General features: G+C 43.9%; 2 protein-coding genes across 2 annotated transcripts in view; both read right to left on the reverse strand.

Moving 5' to 3' along the window:
- Positions 1-21,183, reverse strand: part of LOC136334233 (zinc finger protein 709-like) — a 41,114-nt gene that overhangs the window by 6,907 nt on the left and 13,024 nt on the right. The window contains 1 exon segment of the mRNA XM_066274206.1: positions 8,967-9,093. Coding sequence (XP_066130303.1) covers positions 8,967-9,000 — 34 coding nt within the window. The 5' untranslated portion in view covers positions 9,001-9,093.
- LOC136321025 (uncharacterized abhydrolase domain-containing protein DDB_G0269086-like) lies at positions 1,520-20,755 on the reverse strand. Its single transcript, XM_066254123.1, has 2 exons — positions 20,669-20,755; positions 1,520-2,085 (listed from the first exon to the last, which is right to left on the reverse strand). The coding sequence occupies exon 2, from the start codon at positions 2,081-2,083 to the stop codon at positions 1,520-1,522; it is 564 nt and encodes a 187-aa protein (XP_066110220.1). The 5' UTR covers positions 2,084-2,085; positions 20,669-20,755.

Raw genomic sequence — 21,183 nt, forward strand, 5'->3', positions numbered from 1 at the left:
AACAGCTATAGTTCAACAAAGGATTCCTGATCAATGCACAAACATGTCCAGAGAGATCTGAGCATTAAAACATAGGAGAGTGGGCACAACAATGTGAACGTACTTATCACTACTGAACTTAATATACTTAAGAATGGTTAAAATGGGGCCCTGGCCGGTTGGCTCAGTGGACAGAGCACTGACCCAGGGTATGGACATCTTGGGTTTGATTCAGTCAGGGCACACAAGTGAAAGAACCATCTGCTACTCTTCCCCTCCCTCTCCTCCTCTTCCCCTCCTCTCTTTACGCAGTCAATAGCTCAACTGGTTGGAGCATCGCCCCGGGAACTGAGGATAGCTCAGTTGGTCTTTGTGTGTTAGCTTCAGGTGCTGAAAAAAAAAAGTTCAGTTGATTCAACCAGCATTCCCAAACAGGGGTTGTCAGGTCCTGGTCGGAGTGCATGAAAGAGTCTATTTCCTCTCCTCTCACTTGAGCAGCTGTTCTCAAACCTGTGGGTTGCGACCCCAGCGGGGGTTGAACGACCAAAACACAGGGGTCGCCTAAAGCCATTGGAAATACATTTTTTTATTTTTTTTTTGGGTGGGCCATCTTCTTTAATCCTAGATTGCACCCGGCGGGCAAGTAAAAACATACACTGGGCTCCAAAAGCCACTCACATTCAGTGCTCACAAAGCCACTGACTTATCCGAGTTTCCTAGAATCAAAGGTTTCTAGCTCACCAGCCTTATTCACCTCTGTTCCCCATCTCCTTCCTTATCCCAGATACAAACTGTACACAAACTGGCATCTCACTCAGCACTCCGCCATCTTGGCTGCTTCTCCTGGCCTCCTCCATGTGGCCTTTCTCTGCTCTCCTCTGCTCTCTCTTCTAATGATAATCTCAGGAACCAAGAACTCCAGTTACCGTTTTGTCCCCATTTTATAGTGTAGAAATCCAAACCTCTAATCCAATATACAAAGTAGGGAAATCTCTAATACAAAGTCACCTCTGAGGCATGATTGGATTGTACCACCCCACATCAAAAAGGGTGGGAAAGGCTTAATCCCAAAACCAAGCCCCAGGTTACAACGATCCCCAACACACATTAATATCACCTGGGAGATGGCCTCACGTGGGCAGCACCATCTTTAACAAAGTGAGCATAATACATTTTATCTGCCCAACAATCCACCCCTATGCTCACTTTACTACCCACAATTTACATCACCAGCATCCCTGTGCAAGGAAATTAGAACATTACACAGATAACAACAGCAAAAATCATACAGTTTCAACAATTACAAAGGTACATTTCACCAGTCTCTCAGCACTTAGCCCAAAGAGCAAAATGTCCTCGGCCTTCTTTCTAGCCACGGGAAAAACTTCCCGGGGCAGGGGAGTGCTTCCAGCAAAGCCACCCCCCACCCCATCAGGGTATTTCACATTGTCCAAAATCCGTAATCTGTAAATCCATCCAACAAAGGAGCCAATGCCCACTCCGGTCGTAGTCCAGAAAATCAGTCCACACACATGGGGCGTCAGCCACCCCCCTCATCCCTGCCATCCTCGCAGGTCTTACACTGTCCCAAAGAGGGGCACATGGCGTCCAGCCCTATGACCCCAAATTGCAGACCTACCAGGGCCGTAGTAGGTGCTCCTTCTAGCTGGGCTCTCATCTTATGGAGACTGCGGATTGCAACTCCAGCCCGATTCTCCTCATCCTCCAAAGAGGAACTGGAAACATCAGCTCCTGCTGCCAGGCTCAAGCCCCGGGCTGCCGCCACCTTCTGCTCCGCAGACGTTGCAACTCCGGACCCGGCCTCGGCCTCAGCCTCAGCCTCAGCCCCGGCCTTAGCCTCCTGCCGCTGCTGGCTCTCCACAACATCCAGGGCAAGCTGCAACTCACGAACCTCTGAATCCTCCTCCAGCGTTTGCTCCATTTCCAGGCGAATCTCGAACACCTGGTTGGCCTCCTCCTCCAGCATTTCCTCCAGCTCCAGGGTCAGCATCGGTTTCTCCTGCATTTGCTCCAGCTCCTTCTGCTGCTCAGTTTGCAGGTCCCGGGCAGCCTCTTCCACAGAGCTCTCAGTTTCGTCACGCATGGCTGTAAAAGTCAGCCAGCCTACAATCCCCAAAAGGACAGCCATGGGGAACTCTAACAGCAGCCAGTCCTCTACTCCACCACTCAAAGGCTCCTTGCCGATCTGTATCGAATCCTGCCACAGACTACGCCAAATGTAAAGCCAGGAGGCAAGGCCAGGGCCACCATCACAGCAGCCCGGCCCATGCAGGTTCGCATTGGATTCAGACAGTCGGTAAAGAAACAACGGAGCCACAAACTGGTGGCCATCGTCTTTAATCCTAGATTGCACCCGGCGGGCAAGTAAAAACATACACTGGGCTCCAAAAGCCACTCACATTCAGTGCTCACAAAGCCACTGACTTATCCGAGTTTCCTAGAATCAAAGGTTTCTAGCTCACCAGCCTTATTCACCTCTGTTCCCCATCTCCTTCCTTATCCCAGATACAAACTGTACACAAACTGGCATCTCACTCAGCACTCCGCCATCTTGGCTGCTTCTCCTGGCCTCCTCCACGTGGCCTTTCTCTGCTCTCCTCTGCTCTCTCTTCTAATGATAATCTCAGGAACCAAGAACGCCAGTTACCGTTTTGTCCCCATTTTATAGTGTAGAAATCCAAACCTCTAATCCAATATACAAAGTAGGGAAATCTCTAATACAAAGTCACCTCTGAGGCATGATTGGATTGTACCACCCCACATCAAAAAGGGTGGGAAAGGCTTAATCCCAAAACCAAGCCCCAGGCTACAAGGATCCCCAACACACATTAATATCACCTGGGCGACGGCCTCACGTGGGCAGCACCACCTTTAACAAAGTGAGCATAATACATTTTATCTGCCCAACAGTTCCCCATCTCCTTTCCTTGTCCCTGCACAAACTCTACACAAACTGGCTTTTCCTTCAGCACTCCACCATCTTGGCTGCTTCTCCTGGTCTCCTCCACGTGGCCTCTCTCTGCTCTCTGCTGTCTCCTCTAATGATAATCTCAGGAACTAAGAGCGGAAATACATATTTTATTTAAAAATATATTGTATAATAAATATGTATTTTCTGATGGTTTTAGGCGACCCCTGTGTTTTGGTCGTTCGACCCCAATATGTATTTTCCAATGGCTTTAGGTGACCCCTGTGTTTTGGTCATTTGACTCCTGCCAGGGTCGCGACCCACAGGTTGAAAACTGCTGCTTTAGAGTCAACTGACTCCCAAGATAATTTGTTGGTGAAAGGACACTCTTTTCAACAAATGGCACTGAGACAACTGGATATCTACGTGCTTTTCCCAGAAGTTGAACCCGAAATTCATAACACATACAAAAATTAACTTAAAATGTATCAGAGACTTAGTTTGTACAACTCCGTGAAGTAAGGACTAGAACTATAAAACTCTATTAAGAAAAGACAGTAGTAAATCTTCATGACCCTGGGTTAGGCAATGGTTTCCTAGACATGACAGCAAACGCACAAGCAAAATAATAAAAACTAGGTAAACTGGACTTCCTCAAAATTAAAAAGTTTTAGTTCAAGAGACACTACCAAGAAAGTGAAAAGACAACCCACAGAATGAGAGAAAATATTCACAAATTATTTGATAAAGGACTTATGTCCATAATATTAAAGAACTTATACAACTAAAAAGTAAACACATAACCAAATTTTATAAACAAGTAAAGGATTTATATACACAGTTCTCCAAAGATATCCAATGGCTGATAAGTACATGAAAAGATGTTTGACATCATCAGCCATTAGGAAAAAAAAGTACTGTACATGAGAGAATACAGATTAATCTTGAAAACATTACGCTAAGTGAAAGAAGCCAGTCACAAAAGACTACATACTGTATGATTCTACCTGGAAGAGGCAAGTCCACAGAGATGGAAAGTAGAGTAGTGATTGCCAGAGGCTATGGTGAGAAAAGAAAAAGAGTAATTGCTAATGGGTTTAGGATTTCTTTGGGGAATGAATATATTCTAACATACTATATGTTATGGTGTTTGTACAACTCTGTGTGTACAGTAAAAACCATTGAATTATATACTTTGAAATAGTAAATTTGCCTGACTGGTAGTGGTACAGTGGATAGAGTGTTGACCTGGGATGCTGAGGTCCCCAGTTCAAAACCCTGAAGTCTCCAGCTTGAGCAGGGGAACATCAACATGATCCCAAGGTCGCTAGCTTAACCAAGGGGTCACTAGCTTGGCTGGAGCCTCCCGGTCAAGGCATGTATGAGAAGCAATCAATGAACAACTAAAGTGAAGTAACTATGAGTTGATGCTTCTCATCTCTTCCCTCCCACTCACTCTCTCTCCCTTCCTGTCTCTCTCTTTCCCAAATCAATAAAATAAGTAAATAAATATTAAAAAAGAAACAATAAATTTGTGGTATGTGGATTGTATCTCAATAAAGCTATTAAAATAATATATGTTTAACTAAAAAACAACAACAACATGAAGATAGGCAAGTGGAAGTGAACCAGGGAGGTGGAAAGGGAGAAGAGCTGAGATGGTGCCAGTGACAAGGCCTGGAGCTCACTGTGGGTCTCAGCCTGGAAAGGGAAGAAATCAGGTTGCTGCAAGCACTCTTTTCAACAGGGAGGAGCAGAGAGATATAGTGAGCATTCCTGCAGGAGTTGTCAGTACAGGCTGAGACCAAACCCAGTGACCCGGGCAAGTGCACTACCTTGGCTGCCTCCCCCATCCTTACAGAGTGAGCAGCGGGCCCCAGAAGAAGCTGTAGTAGCAGTGAGTATTGGGTTGCACAGTATATTATCTGCAAACCTGAGAACTGGTACTACAGAAACATTTTCCCCAAATGACAGGTGTACTCTGTGACCAATCTCAAGGTCAGATGGAGATACAGAGGGAAGGCTGCTGAGGCTTGCCAGTCACCATTACTGGGGGAGCAAAGCAACAAAGGCAGCAGCCAGCTTCCCCCATGCCTACCCATCATAGCTTCATTGTATGCAGCATCTGGCTGCAAGAACATCAATGGGATTTCATGGATTTGGAACCCCTCAACCACCACATTCCCCTGTGAGGTTAGTCCCTGAGACTGAGGTGACTTGAACACAGAGGAAACATTCACCTTCCCAGGAAACATAGGATATCTTCCAACACTGAAGAGAACTGAGAAGTCAGAGACATGCAAGAGAACTAAAAAACTTGTGCTTCAGTGTCACCTACTAGAAAACAACAAATAGACTTATCAATGTACTAGAGAAGTGCCACTCATACACAGATGCCTAGACAGAGAAGGAATCCATCAAATACCATGAATAACCTAGGTAATGAGGAAGCTCAGAAAGAAAATGAAACATCTCCCGAAAATAAATTTATTGCATCTCAGCCTTTTGGCTAAGATCAAGTGTAGAAAATAAACTTAAAGGTATGGAAAGATGTGAGTTAAAAGACACAGAATTCAAGATTGTAGTTCTGAGAAAATGAGTTACAAGAACACAGATGAAAAGTTTAATGCTGGCCCTAGCCAGGTTGCTTAGAGAATTGTCCCAATATGCCAAGATTGTGGGTTCACTCCCCAGTCAGGGCACATATAAGAATCAACCAAGGAATGAATAAATAAGTAGAACAACAAATCAATATCCCTTCCTCCCTCCCTCCCTCAAATCAGTACATTAAAACAAAGTTTAGGCCCTGGCCAGTTGGCTCAGCGGTAGAGCGTTGGCCTGGCATGCAGGAGTCCCGGGTTCAATTCCCGGCCAGGGCACACAGGAGAGGTGCCCATTTGCTTCTCCACCCCTCCCCCTCCCCTTCCTCTCTGTCTCTCTCTTCCCCTCCTGCGGTGAGGCTCCATTGGAGCAAAGATGGCCCGGGCACTGGGGATGGCTCTGTGGCCTCTGCCTCAGGCGCTAGAATGGCTCTGGATGCAACAGAGCGACGCCCCAGCGGGGCAGAGCATCGCCCCCTGGTGGGCATGCCGGGTGGATCCCGGTCGGCGCATGTCGGAGTCCGTCTGACTGCCTCCCCATTTCCAGCTTCGGAAAAATGAAAAATGAAAAAAAAAATTAAAACAAAGTTTAATGAACTCAGAAATAAAATGAATGAACAAAAAGAGTACTTTACCAAAGAGACTGAAACATTTTTTTTTTGTGACAGAGTCAGACAAAGGGACAGATAGAGACAGACAGGAAGGGAAAGAGATGAGAAGCATCAATTCTTCGTTGTGGCACCTTAGTTGTTCATTGATTGTTTTCTCATATATGTCTTGACCGGGGGCTACAGCAGACTGCGTGACTCCTTGCTCGAGCCAGCGACCTTGGGCTCAAGCTGGCGACCTCAGGGTCTCGAACCTGGGTCCTCTGCATCCCAGTCTGACGCTCTATCCACTGTGCCACCGCCTGGTCAGGCAAGACTGAAACTTCTAAAAGAACCAACTAGAAGTTCTAGTGATGAGGAACTCAATAAAAAGTGATAAAGAACAAACAAGTTAGTGTAGGAAATAGAGCTGACCAGACGGAGAAATGGAATAGAAATAGAGCTGACCAGACGGAGAAATGGAATAGAAACCCTATTCAAACAAATAATTGACAAGAACTTCCCAAACCTATGGGAGAAGCTACATCCTCAAATCCAAGAAGCAAACAGAACACCAAATTACCTCAATCCAGTAAGGCCTTTTCCAAGGCATAATGTATTAAAACCCTAAATTAGCAATAAAAAAAAATTCTCAAGGCGTCAGGGAAAAGAAGACAACCTATAAAGAAAGCCCTGGCCATATTAGCCTGGTTGGTTAGAGCTTAGTTCTGAAGTGCAGAGGTTGCTGATTTGATCCCTGGGTCAGAGTACACACAGAAACAAATTGATGGTTCTATCTCAGTCTGTCTCTCTTCCTCTCTCTCTAAAATCAATAAATTAAAAAAAATTTAAAGGAAAGCCCACTTGATTATCACTGATTTCTAAACAGAAACCTTACAATCCATTAAAGTGCAATCAAATATTCAAATTACTGAAAGAGAGAAATTACCAGCCAAGAATAATACAACCAGTAAAGTTATCCTTTAGATATGAAGGAGAAATAAAGGCTTTTCCAAACACACAGAAGCTGAGGGAATAAACCACCAGAAACCCTCCAGTGCAGAAAATACTCAAGGGGGTTATTGTACCTGGAACAAAGAAGCAAAGGTCACAAAACTATGAGTAAGGTCCCCAAAAGGCAGACTGGAGCAGGAAATTATAACCCTTTCTTAGAATGGGGTACTATACACTTAAATATCATATAAAGGTTAAAGGAGGAAATAACATTAAAAAAGAGGAATTAGGCAATAGCTACTGCAATTCAGAAATGAATTCACAGTGTAAATAGGGTTAATTTGTGACAACAAAAACACGAAAGGTCTGAATTTGCAAAGGGTGATAGAAGTTAGGCACGTTCAGAAGAAAACTACTATATAGATGAAACTTTCTTTTATACATACCTAATGTTAACCAGACCAAAACCCCCCAAAACTGAGACACATAACTTTTAAAAAGAGGAAAAAAGTATAGAATACTACCAAACAAAAACAACAGACAGAAACACAAAGGAAAAGAACCAATGGAGACACAGAGCTATCAAAAAACAAATATAAAATGGCTATAGGAAACCCACATGTAATCAATAATTACCCTAATCGTAAATGAACTGAATACATCGACAAAAGAGCACAGAGTAGCAGACTGGATCAGAAAACAAAACCTAGCCCTTGACAGTTGGCTCAGTAGTAGAGAACTGACTGGTGTGCGAATGTCCCAGGTTCAATTCCTGGTCAGGGCACACAGGAGAAGGAACCATCTGCTTCTCCACCCCACCCTCTCTCACTTCTCTCTCTTTCTTCCCTTCCTACAGCCATGGTTTGATTGGAGTGAGTTGACCACAGGCGCTAAGGATGGCTTTGTGGCCTCTGCCTTAGGTGCTAAGATTAGCTCAGTTGCTGAGCAATGGAGCAACATCCCAGATGGGCAGAGCATCACTCAGTGGGGAGCTTGCCAGGTGGATACTGGTTGGGGCGCATGTAGGAGTCTGTCTCTGCCTCTCCTCCTCTCACTTAATAAAAAAAAAAAGAAAACAAACAAAAAACAAAACCCAACCAAATGCTGCTTTCAGGAGACACATCTGAGCTGCAAAGACAAATATAGACTCAAAGTGAAAGGGTGGAAAATATTATTCTCCAAGCAAATGGCATCCACAGAAAAGCAGGTATAGCCATACTCATATCTGACAAAATAGTTTTCAAGATAAAAAGTGTAACATCAGACAAAGATGGACATTTTATAATGACAGAAGACACTACCTCAAAGAAGATATAACACTTCTTAATATATGCACCCAATCAGGAAGCACTAAAATATAAAGTGGCTACTAAGAGAACTAAATGGAGAAACTGACAAAGACACAATTATAGTAGGGGATCAAAATACTACATTGAAAGCTATAGATAGATCATACAAACAGAAAATCAATAAATATTGGCTTTAAATGACACATTAGACTAAGTGGACAAAATTGACATTTACAAAGTCTTTCATCCCAGAACACCAGATTATATATTCTTCTCTAGTGCACACGAAACAGTTTCAAGAATAGATAACATGTTGGCACACAAAAGTAGCCTTAACAAATTTAAGAAGACTGAACTCAGACCAACATATTCTCGACCACAATGCTCTGAAATTAGAAATCAACTGCAAAAAGAAAGCAGAAAAAAACCCCAAATATGTGCAGAATACACAACATGCTATTAAAAAAATGACAGAATAAAGGAAGAAATAAAAGTTGAGATCAAAAGATACATAGAAATAAATGAGATATCAATACAAGATATCAAAACTTTTGGAATGCAGGGAAAGCAATAATAAAAAAAATACTCATTTTCTAATTCACAAATGAAGGAATGTGGTCATCCCTACCTATGGAGGCCAGGTTCCTGAAGGTTTCCCGCATCACAGTTCTATAGAGTGTCTTCTGTGAAGGATCCAGTAAAGCCCACTCCTCCAGGGTGAAGTTCACAGCCACATCCTCAAAGGTCACTGAGTCCTAAAACATTGCAAGTATGTGTACAGTAGGATGCACGAGACTGACAGCTCTAGAGATTTATAGAGATTTATACTCAATTTATAGGAAGGTTACAGATGATCCTGTGGTCTCCAAACATTTGTGTCTTGGTCATCAGAAACTTACACTGTCCACACTTATACACTCATAAATTTAGCATCAAGAATATATGCAAATTTTTTAGGCAGTTTTGCTGTGATCACTTTAAATATTATTACTCTCTAATGGCAGGGTCCACAGCACCTTGGAGAAATGAGAGAAATGCTATCCAAATGAAACAAAAATTTTAAGCACATCAAAACTCATCTTTTTATTACCTACCACTTAAGTCAGCACTTCATGATGTACAGGGTCAAATCTACCTGAAGTTTTAATAAATAAAAAACTGAAAAATTGAAAGCTTTTTCTTCTACTCCCATCATCAAAGATGAGGAGTCCAGGCAGCCTGTTGAAATCCAACTTGTAACAACTTGTATCAGCTTGCCATCTCAGCCTGAAGAATTCCAGGCCATTGGAAGTAGCCAAATTCAGCTGATTGAATGAAAATATTCTTGGGAAGAAGTAATACTTCCAACTTTCATAACATTTATCACAGATTCCGTTTACCCATTCTCTGTCCTATTTCGTAAACTAGGAAATTATTCAGAAGTTAGGGCTCAATTTAACATTATATGGCATATTAAAAAGGCACAATAACTTAGACCTCCATAAAGACCTTATACACATGAGCCTCAGGGCTGCTTCAGACCAGTTTCTAGCACAAATACTGAGATGACAAGGCGCTACAAGAGCTTTTTCAGTCAAACCTAGCAGTGTACCTTGGCTCTTGCTGACCTGGGAGAACAGGTTAAGACAGTGAGAACGTTCTCAAAGTGTGTGCCAGGGTGCACTGGTGCGCCCTATGGTATTCCAGAGAAATATGTGCCTGTTGGGAACCAAAAAACCAACAGGGTTTTTGGAGTTTAGATTTTTGGGGAACAGAGGTGTGGGAAATTGGCTGTAGCTGACAGTGTGCCCAATCCCCCACCTCACTTGCCTGATTAGTTTGCAAAAGGCTGTTAAGCTGTGGTGCTGGATTGTTTACACGTTCCCGGAAAGACTGGAGGCAAGTTTCTTCTATCTTTTGTTTGGTGTAAAGTCAAGATGATATGTATGGTGGAGGTTTTTGCACTTGGTAAAATTCTTGGGTTGCCTCGGAAACATGATCAAAGATCTCAGTGATTTGCTAATGGCCCACTTTGCCCTATAAATAAAGCAAGATGCGGTTTTTGGGCACGTTTTGTTCTTGCCAGCAGTAATTACGGGGCCCTCCTGACCCCATATTTTCTTAATTCTGCACTGTTCCCACTCGGGACCTGGAATTACTAGCTGCGCTGGTTCGTGGCCTGTGCCCAGATATAAAAATAAATATAGTTACTCTATTATACCATTTCATTACAGAAATACCACTGTTTTTGTTAACACATCATTATTATATTTATTATTAACACATTATTATATTATTTTTAGGTAAATACACCCAAATAAAATAGATAGATTTCTCAAAAAGAAGCATGATATTGAAGAATCTAATTCTGGAAGTGAGCAAAAGTTAAGTGTAAATAAAATAGGACTTGAAGGCTGATGGGCAGAATTTAATTTATAGTATTTCCCATCACTTAACACTGAACAATACAATTGGATTAGAAACCCATTCATGGAGGCTTCAAGTGATTTTGGTTTAACATTAACAGAAGAAGAAGAACTGGCAGCTATATCCACTGATCGTGGATTGATAATTAAACATAAGGAATTGTCTCTTGAAGCCTTTTGGATTTCTATAAAAGAAGAATATGTGGCAATATCTAAAAAAGCTTTGAATATTTTACTACAATTTTAATATCCTATTTATGTGAATTAGGATTTTCTACCATCAACACAATTAAGAGTAAAAGAAAGGAATTCTTCAATGTATTGACAAGGAAATGAGAGTTTGCCTTTCAAATATACGCCCAAACACTGAAGAAATCTCTAGGACACGTCAGGCTCATGTTTCTCATAAACACAAAGTGAAAAAACTTAACACTATAGCGCTGGGACTTGCCGAATTTACTAAATCCTACTAAGAATGTATCTCTATATATAAAATGATAACTTTTTTGTCGTTTTTAATTTTTTAATCCCTCTTTTCTACAAATTCTAAAAAGCATAACTCAAAAAATGTAACATAAAAATGTCTTTTAATGTCAGAATAAATTTAATTTTGTCTTATTTATTTTGTTTAATTACCATAAAAGCATGCTTGGACTTTATATATTTTTTCTTTAATATTTGACTTATTATAACATAGTTCTCAGGAATGTAAATAGTGCGCCTACAGTTATTTGTAGGATGTTAAATGCGCCCTGACCAGAAAGTTTGAGAACCACGGGGCTGAGAGCAGCACATTGCTTTCCAGTTAAGACTGAGGCAGAAACACGGTACTGGAGCCCTTCCACAACCACATCAGAACTGCAGCTGAACTACAAAACCACCATCATTCTGAATGCCTAAATCTGGCTGGCTGGAAATCCTACAACTACGAATTTCAAGAAGCCACATGGAGACTGGTAGGAGTGGTGGAGATACAGAATGGGCTGGTCCCACACCCACGTGTGGCAGTTTAAAACTGGAAGGGATATCTGGGCTGCAGTGGATCCCCCTGAGCAGCAAGGGTGTCCCCGCTCCACATCAAGCCTCTGGCCTAGGGTTCCAGTGCCAAGAAGAGACTTCTACATAACTTCTGGCTGTAAAAACCATTGGGGATTATGGCTGAGTGAGAAGGAGAGCTTTGGGGGTCCCAGGCAGCTCCTCTTAAAGGGCCCAGACACAGACTTCGGCAGACTGACTCCCTCTGAGCTCCAGCACTGGGGTAGCAGCTGGAGGAACCAAGGACATATGGGGAGGAACTGGAGTGTCTGGCATCGAAGCAAGATCTACGGGGTAGGGCAGCTTTCTGCCAGATAAAAGTGCTGGCAGAGGCCACTGTTCCTTTTCTGAGCCCTTCCCCCACAGAGGCAACAGGTGGGTGACAAGCTGAGTTTCCATCAACCTGGCTCAAACTGTTCACCTCACCCAGCTGATTCCCTGACACCCTGCCTTAGCTAACTGGTGGGCCCACCCAAGCTGTTTCCAGTGGCTTTTCCACACAAACCGCCTGTCTTGCCTCATGCTTCAGACTTTGCTAAAATTTCTCAAACGAGCAGCATCTGGTTTCTGCATACCCGTACCTCTCGCCAAGTGGCCCCAGGCTTGGTACTAACAGCAGTTGTCCTTAGTTCACAGCTTGGCCTCTCCTGGGTACCTCCAAGTCCAGCTCTAGTAGTAGCCTTCTGCACATCATGGTGGCTGACCTTGTACCTCTTGGGAGGCCCCAGAGCCAGTGCACTTGGTGGACAGCTTCAGAACATGCCAGATTATAACTCTAACACCTCTACAAGCAACACATTCAAGAGACAAACTCAGTAAGCACCAAAACCCCACTGAGGCAAGTCATATTTCACTGGGTCAACTCCTGCACAGCAGCTCCTCTGCTGTAGTTGCAGCCAATCGGCCTGGGGGTCAATACCTCACAGCGATGCCAATAATAATTCAAGGCTCAACTACAAGAGGACAGTGCACACATGCCACAAAGGGGTACACCTGGAATGCCCATCCCAAGAGACTGGGGAGGCTGTGCTCTACAGAACACCTACTACACAAGGCCACTCTATCAAATCTGGGAGACAAAGCAGCTCTACCTAACATTATAACAGAAATAAACACAGGGAAGCAGCTACAATGTGACGACAAAGAAACATGTCCAAAACAAACGAACAGGAGAAATCTCCAGAAAAAGAACTAAATGAAATGGAGTCAAGCAAACTATCAGATACAGAGTTCAAAACAATGTTTATAAGGATGCTCAAGGAACTCAGTGAGGACAGAGAAACCATAATAAAGAACCAATCAAAAATGAAAGAGCCTGACCAGGTGGTGGTGCAGTGGATAGAGTGTCAGATTGGGATGCGGAGGACACAGGTTCGAGACCCCGAGGTTGGCGCTTCAGCACGGGCTTATATGGTTTGAGCAAACCTCACCGACTTGGACCCAAGGTTGCTGGCTTGAGCAAGGAGTTACTCAGTCTGCTGAAGGCCTGCGGTCAAGGCATATATGAGAGAGCAATCAATGAACAACTAAGGTGTCACAAGGAAAAACTGATGATTGATGCTTCTCATCTCTCTCCCTTCCTGTCTGTCCCTACCTTTCCCTCTCTCTGACTCTGTCTCTGTAAAAGAAAAAAAAAAGAACTAACTAAAATGAAGAATAATTTACAGGGTATCAACAGTAGAGCAAAAGCAGCCATTTGAAATATAGAAAGCAATAAAAAAAAATCAGACAAAAGAAAAGAAAAAAGAACTAAAAGAAGAGGATAGTGTAAGGAGTCTCTGGGCAACGTCAAGTGTACCAACATTCACATCATGGGGGTGCAGAGATGAGAAGAGAGCAGGAAACTGAAAACCTATTTGAAAAAATGATGACAGAAAACTTCCCTAACCTTGTGAAGAAAATAGACATGTAAGTCCAGGAAGCACAGAGTCCCAAACAAGATAAACTCAGAGATCCACAGCAAGATCCATCATAATTATAATGCAAAAGGTTAAAGATAAAGATAGAATCTTAAAACAGCAAGAGAAAAGCAGTTTAGGAACTCCCTAGAAGGGAGTTCCCATAAGACTGTCAGCTGATTTCTCAACAGAATCTACAGGCTAGTAGAGATTGGCAAGAAATATTCAAAGTCATGAAAAACAAGGACCTACAACCATGATTACCCAGCAAAGCTATCATTTAGAATTGAAGGACATATAAAGAGCCTCCCAGACAAGAAAAAGCTAAAGAAGTTCATTACCACCAAACCAGTATTACATAAAATATAATATTTAATCTGACAAACCACTTTATTTAAGTTAGTAATAGTAAAAATGTATTCAATAACTATAGCTTATGGATAGGTGAAACAAATGACAGCAATGATAGAAGGGACAGAGAGACGAATTGAAAAAAATTCAGTTGACCCTAACAAGACAGGCTTGAACTGCATGGGTCCACTTAAATAAAAGATTTTTAAAGCCTCCTGAGCCAACTCTCCAGGTCCTCCTAAAGATAATCAAAAAGGTAAACACAGTCCACAACTGCCTGAGACTAAACAAACCAAAGGGGAAAAAAATGGAAAGAAGAGCCTTTTAAAGAAGTAAAGTAACCAAAAAGGTTCCCTCTCCTAAGCAGCACCCACTTTTGCGCTGTGCTTGTTTTCTTAAAAAGTGTTTGTCAAGGACAAATACAAATCTTAAAGGGCCTTCTTTAAGGCTCTGGCCGGTGGCTCAGTGGATAGAGCATTGGCTGGGGGTATGGATGTTCTGGGTTCAGTTCCTGGTCAGGGCACATGGAGAAGTGACCATCTGCTTCTCTCTCTCTTTCCCTATTGCAGCCAGTGGCTCGATTGGTTCGAGTGTGGCCCCAGGTGCTAAGGATAGCTCTGTTGGAGTGCACCAGCGTCAGGCACTAAAAATAGCTTGGTACTTGAGCATTGGCCCCAGATGGGGTTGCTGGGTAGATCCTGGTCAGGGCACACGATGGAGTCTGCCTCACTGTCTCCCCTCCTCTTACTTGAAAAAAAAAATTAATTAAAAAAAAAGTCTTCTTTAAAAATAGTAAGAGCCTTAGCCATCTGAACAAATAAACTTAACTTATACCAACTGTAATAAATTAGTAAACTTTTTGCCTTATTGTCTCTGTCTAATGGCTATAAAATTTTTCATTTTTCTGAAGCTGGAAACAGGGAGAGACAGTCAGATAGACTCCCGCATGCGCCCGACCGGGATCCACCCGGCACGCCCACCAGGGGCGACGCTCTGCCCACCAGGGGGCGATGCTCTGCCCATCCTGGGCGTCGCCATGCTGCGACCAGAGCCACTCCAGCGCCTGAGGCAGAGGCCACAGAGCCATCCCCAGCGCCCGGGCCATCTTTGCTCCAATGGAGCCCCGGCTGCGGGAGGGGAGGAGAGAGACAGAGAGGAAAGCGCGGCGGAGGGGTGGAGAAGCAAATGGGCGCTTCTCCTGTGTGCCCTGGCCGGAATCGAACCCGGGTCCTCCGCACGCTAGGCCGACGCTCTACCGCTGAGCCAACCGGCCAGGGCCTAATGGCTATAAAATTTTTAAAAACATTTTATTTATTGATTTGATAGAGATAAGAGAGAGAGAAAGGGAGAAGGTAGGAGTGGGAAGCATCAACTCATAGCAGTTGCTTCTCATATGTGCCTTGACTGGGCAAGCCCAGAGTTTCAAATGAGCAACCTCAGCGTTCCAGGTCGATACTCCATCCACTGCACTACAACAGGCCAGGCAGCTGAAAATTTAAAAACAAAATTATCAGCCTGACCTGTGGTGGCGCAGTGGATAAAGCGTCGACCTGGAAATGCTGAGGTCGCTGGTTCGAAACTCTGGGCTTGCCCAGTCAAGGCACATGAGAGTTGATGCTTCCAGCTCCTCCCTCCCTTCTCTCTCTCTGTCTCTCCTCTCTCTCTCTTTCTCTGTCTCTCCCTCTCCTCTCTAAAATGAATAAAAAAAAAAATTAAAAAAAAAAAACAAAAAAAAAAATTATCAGGTTTCTGGTTGCACCTGAATCTATATGTAGATATGTATCTACAGAGTATATTTAAAAAATTGAGGCCCTGGCCGGTTGGCTCAGCGGTAGAGCGTCGGCCTGGTGTGCGGGGGACCCGGGTTCGATTCCCGGCCAGGGCACATAGGAGAGGCACCCATTTGCTTCTCCACCCCCCCCCCCTCCTTCCTCTCTGTCTCTCTCTTCCCCTCCCGCAGCCAAGGCTCCATTGGAGCAAGGATGGCCCGGGCGCTGGGGCTGGCTCCTTGGCCTCTGCCCCAGGTGCTAGAGTGGCTCTGGTCGCGACGCCCCGGAGGGGTAGAGCATCGCCACTTGGTGGGCAGAGCTTCGCCCCTGGTGGGCGTGCCGGGTGGATCCCTGTCCCGCGCATGCGGGAGTCTGACTGTCTCTCCCCGTTTCCAGCTTCAGAAAAATACAAAAAAAAAAAAAAAAAAATTGGTTTGTAAGAAGCTCTGTTTAATCAACTTAAAAATCAGGTGTTCATATAAATTAAGATATATAACAGAAACTAACCCAAAAGTTTTTCAGGCTCTGGAATAATACTTTGTATTAAAGTTAACTAATACAGGCAAGTCTCTAGTTACCAAAATTAATATTTTAACTACCGTATTTTTCGCTCCATAAGATGCAGCACCTGACTAAAAGACATATCTAGGGTTTTGTTTCTTTTTTCACACCTAGGGTTTTAAGGAGGAAAAGAAGAAAAAAAAAATCTGAACCAAATGGTGTGTTAAAATATTTAATAAAATACCTTATTTTTCGATCCATAAGATGCACAGGCATTTTCCCCTCCCCTTTTGGGGGAAAAAAGTGTGTCTTATGGAGCGAAAATTACAGTAGTACTACAAATTTATCAATAAAATGAACTTATCTTTGTTTCTCTGTAATAGGAAGTGAAAAGTAGATACCTACTCAACAATTATGTTTCAGTATTTTATCTTATTTAAAAATCATATAAGCCTGACCATGCGGTGGTGCAGTGGATAGAGCGTTGGCACAGTATGCTGAGGACCCAGGTTCGAAACCAGCTTGAGCGCCAGGTCACTGGCTTCAGTGTGCGATCATAGACATGACCCCGTGGTCGCTGGCATGAGAAAGGGGTCATTTGCTCTGCTAGAGATACTCCCCCATTCAAGGCACATATGAGAAAGCAATCAATGAACAACTAAGGTGCCGCAATGAAGAATTGATGCTTCTCATCTCTCTCCCTTCCTGTCTGTCCCTGTTTATCCTTCTCTCTGTTTCTCTCACTCAAAATCAAAAAAACAAAACAAAAAGTGCAAACTGTGTTGGAGAGTGGGAACTTTGATTAATTTTTCTTTAAACCTAAAATGCTCTGAAAAAATGGAAGTCTCTGCATTTCATATCTACTGATTTTTTTATCCTTCATTTGCACTTAGTTAAAATAAACAGAAATTTATATATACTACATTCTACTATTTAATAGTTTGTTTTTAACCAACTTTTATTCCTTTAAATTTAATTTTAACTTTTTTATATAGAAAATCATTCTAAGACCTAATTCTTTAAACACAGATGAGTATAAAAGTGCAAACCATAAAATATAAAAATTTTCAGATCTCTTTTGAACTAAATGCAAAGAGACATAGTCTGTATCTCTACTTTATTTCACACTGGGAACTGTCAAAAGCGAGTAGTTTAGGTGTTTACTTTTACTCCTTGAAGCCTACTAGGATTTTCAAAGGTTTACATAAACTTGGGTTGTTATTCTCCTATCAATTCAAATAGAAAGTCATTTGCCTTAAGAATAGTATATGGCCCTGTCCTGGTAGGTTCAGTTCGTTAGAGAGTCCTCCCAATATGCCAAGGTTGTGGGTTTGATCCCGCTTCAGGGCACATACAAAAACCAACCAATGAATGAGTAAGTGGAACAACAAATCAATGTTTCTCTCTCTCTCTCTCTTTAAAATCAATAAAAAGAATCGTAAAGCCTTTTAAATATCAAAGTTCTTTAGGGAACACACCCATATAAAAAATGATCTTAAACTGAAAAATATGCCTGAGAACTTATACATGCCCACCTCATAGCCTGAGATTTTGTTGCCTAAAATGAAACAAAAATTCTGCTTGGTTTCAAGATTTTCTTGTCTTACACATTCATTTTTCAATTAACTTACATTTTCAAAGCCCAAGAAGTAAAAAATCTTACATACTTATACAGGAAATAAAATTGTGTATTGCCAAAAGAAACTACAGTTAAGCCCAGGCCAGCTGGCTCAGTGGTAGAGCATCAGCCCTGCCAGGCGTGTGTATGTCACAGGTTCGATTCGCAGACAGCGCACACAGGAGAAGTGCTCATCTGCTTCTCCCCCCCTACTCCTCTCACTTCTCTTTCTCTCTTCTCCTCCCCTCCCACAGCCATAGCTCCATTACAGAGAGTGGCCGTGGGCGCTGAGGACCACTGGATGGCCTTCACCTCAGGCACTAAAAATGGCTCCCATTGCGATGGCGCAAAGGCCCCAGATGGGCAGGGCATCGCCTCCTAATAGGCTTGCCGGGTGGCTCCCGGTCTGGAGCATGCAGGAGTCTGTCTCTGCCTCCCTTTCTATCACTAAAAATAAAATAGAAACTACAGTTTTTTTTGTTTTTTTTTTTTCATTTTTCTGAAGCTGGAAACAAGGAGAGACAGTCAGACAGACTCCCGCATGCGACCGACCGGGATCCTCCCAACACGCCCACCAGGGGCGACGCTCTGCCCACCAGGGGGCGATGCTCTGCCCATCCTGGGCGTCGCCATGTTGCGACCCTCCTGGGTGTCGCCATGTTGCGACCAGAGCCACTCCAGCGCCTGGGGCAGAGGCCACAGAGCCATCCCCAGCGCCCGGGCCATCTTTGCTCCAATGGAGCCTTGGCTGCGGGAGGGGAAGAGAGAGACAAAGAGGGAAAGCGCGGCGGAGGGGTGGAGAAGCAAATGGGCGCTTCTCCTGTGTGCCCTGGCCGGGAATCGAACCCGGGTCCTCCGCACGCTAGGCCGACGCTCTACCGCTGAGCCAACCGGCCAGGGCGAAACTACAGTTAAATGACTGATATATTCAACAGATAAAGATATCTAGAGGAAAGAAATGCAAATTTTAAAATCAGCTCAGATAAACAGCCTGCACTTAAAAAGAAAAGCCACATTCAGAAAGTTAAACACATTCCCAAGCTTAGAGTCTTGACACTCCTGGTTGAGCTAGAACCTCTAAAGTGGGTTAGTCCTGGAGGAAGGACCATAGGTGACACCTGAGCAGCCCCAGGAAAAAACATGGAGCTCCATACAGCCTCCCTTCCCCTGTAAGCATGTAAATGCTCCCTCCCCCAGGCTTCCTTTCTCACAAGTGAGGAACTTTTCAGCCTGACTCAGTTTAAGGGTCTGACCCAAACGAATTCCCAAATTTATAGAGCTTTTGTCCAGGAGACAGAATTCCTGACCTTCATATACTTTCTCCATTGGCACAACCGGTTAGCATGTGGTACTTACAGACTTTGTCAATATACACATTACATTCTGAGGGAACACACTTCATGGATGTAAAAAACAACCTGAAAAAAACGGCTAGGCCTAAGACAACTCTCTTTGCCCCTCAAGAGTAGTGGCTTATTTTAGAGTCGCAGGCCTCCATCCTCTGCTCCCCAGTCACAAAGTTTTGGATCGACAATTATAATTTAAAGGATATAAATTCAGTGGTACAAGAATCCAGCAAAATCACTTAAATCTAGTGTTTATGTGTAAGCAGGAAAGAAAGTAGTAGAGGCCTTTTAATAGTTCAACAAGGAAACCCACAAGTACCTATATTTCTATCAGAAATGAATGTCAGTTAATTATTATGTAAAAAAAAAAATGGAAACTGACTTGTAAACAATCCCATTGGAACACTTCTAGATGTTCTAAATCTAAGCCCTGACATACCATTTGAAATCATCCAAAAGGTAAGAACAGATATCAGCATATTACCGACACCCATGGAGGGAGGGAAACAATTTTTGCTAATGTACGCAATACTTATATATTTTTCTAAAATTCACCTCTTTCTTGCCTCTTTGGAAATGTAGTACTTTTTATTGTACCCCAAGCACAAGTGATTTAAAAAAATTTTAATTTATTGAAAAACCAATACAAGTAAATAAATCTTTTCAAAGTGACAAACGCAGAGAGAGGCAAACTAACCTGGAACTGTGCTGAAGGCACAGATCACCCAGGAGTTTCCCAGGAGGAGCATCCTCCCAGTTGACTCCCCATTAGATGCCTGTTCCCACAGGGAAGATGGGGGGGCAGCGGTTATTCCCTGCTTCCCTCTCAGGTAAAACGTACAGAAAACTACATCTTTGAAAAGAGCCACCCCTGGCACACTAGATCAATGATAAACAAAATACTGTGTCCGTCTGAACTGTACCGCGGAGGGCAAAGAGTTAATAATGATGCTATGAAATGGGGAGGGGAAGATGGCGTCTGGGAATGTGTGGAAAGATCCGGAAATTTAGGGTTAACAGCCAGCGCTAGGAAGAGCAAGGCTGGGGACGGGTCAAGGAGTTGACGCTGTACTTCCTAAAGATTTGGAAAAGTGAGCAGAAAACAAGTGCCTTAGGGAGAAAAGAGGAACTAGGACCCTACAGAGCACAGCTCTCCACGCACAACCCTGGAGACGGAGTGACAATGGTCCGATGATCCTCCCCGAGGTCACCGCACCATCTAGGTAACCGGACGATGAGCACGGTGCTGGCAGAGCCACATGCAGCGCGCGCGCCTAGGAGGGCACTTGTGTCTGGGCCGAATCCGGTCAGCAGACTCCGGCGTGACCTGGGGAGGCCGTGTTCCACTTCAGCTGGTTCCAACCGGCTTCTCATCCCCGGCTCAGCACACCCGCCCCGCCCACTCACCATTTCTCGGTTTCAGGGGTTCCCTTCCACCTTTCGACTCCCTCGCGCGCACGCGCGTGGCAAGTGCGGGCCACAACCACAGAGTAAGTCGGAGCCACCTGAGTCCTTTAAGAAAAGCAAGCGAGTAAGCAGAACGCCGCAGAAGCAAGGACCCACTACCGACCAGTTCACGCCGTCCACACCATTCATGCATGCCATCACCATAGTGCCGCTCCCACAAACAGTACCAAGAACTACCCTGATTGGACAGCCGCAAGGCCCCGCCCCATCATGGCTGAGTGACAAGAGGCCGCAGCCCAGTTTTTTTTGTTTTTTTGTTTTTGTATTTTTCTGAAGCTGGAAACGGGGAGAGACAGTCAGACAGACTCCCGCATGCACCCGACTGGGATCCACCCGGCACGCCCACCAGGGGGCGACGCTGTGCCCACCAGGGGGCGATGCTCTGCCTCTCCGGGGCGTCGCTCTGCCGCTACCAGAGCCACTCTAGCGCCTGGGGCAGAGGCCAAGGAGCCATC

This window comes from Saccopteryx bilineata, chromosome 1 (genome assembly GCF_036850765.1).
Source record: "Saccopteryx bilineata isolate mSacBil1 chromosome 1, mSacBil1_pri_phased_curated, whole genome shotgun sequence".
NCBI classification, from domain to species: Eukaryota; Metazoa; Chordata; class Mammalia; order Chiroptera; family Emballonuridae; genus Saccopteryx; species Saccopteryx bilineata.

Coding starts and splice junctions, on each gene's coding strand:
- LOC136321025 (XM_066254123.1), bottom strand. CDS start 2,083: ATGCGTGACGAAACTGAGAGCTCTGTGGAAGAGGCTGCCCGGGACCTG.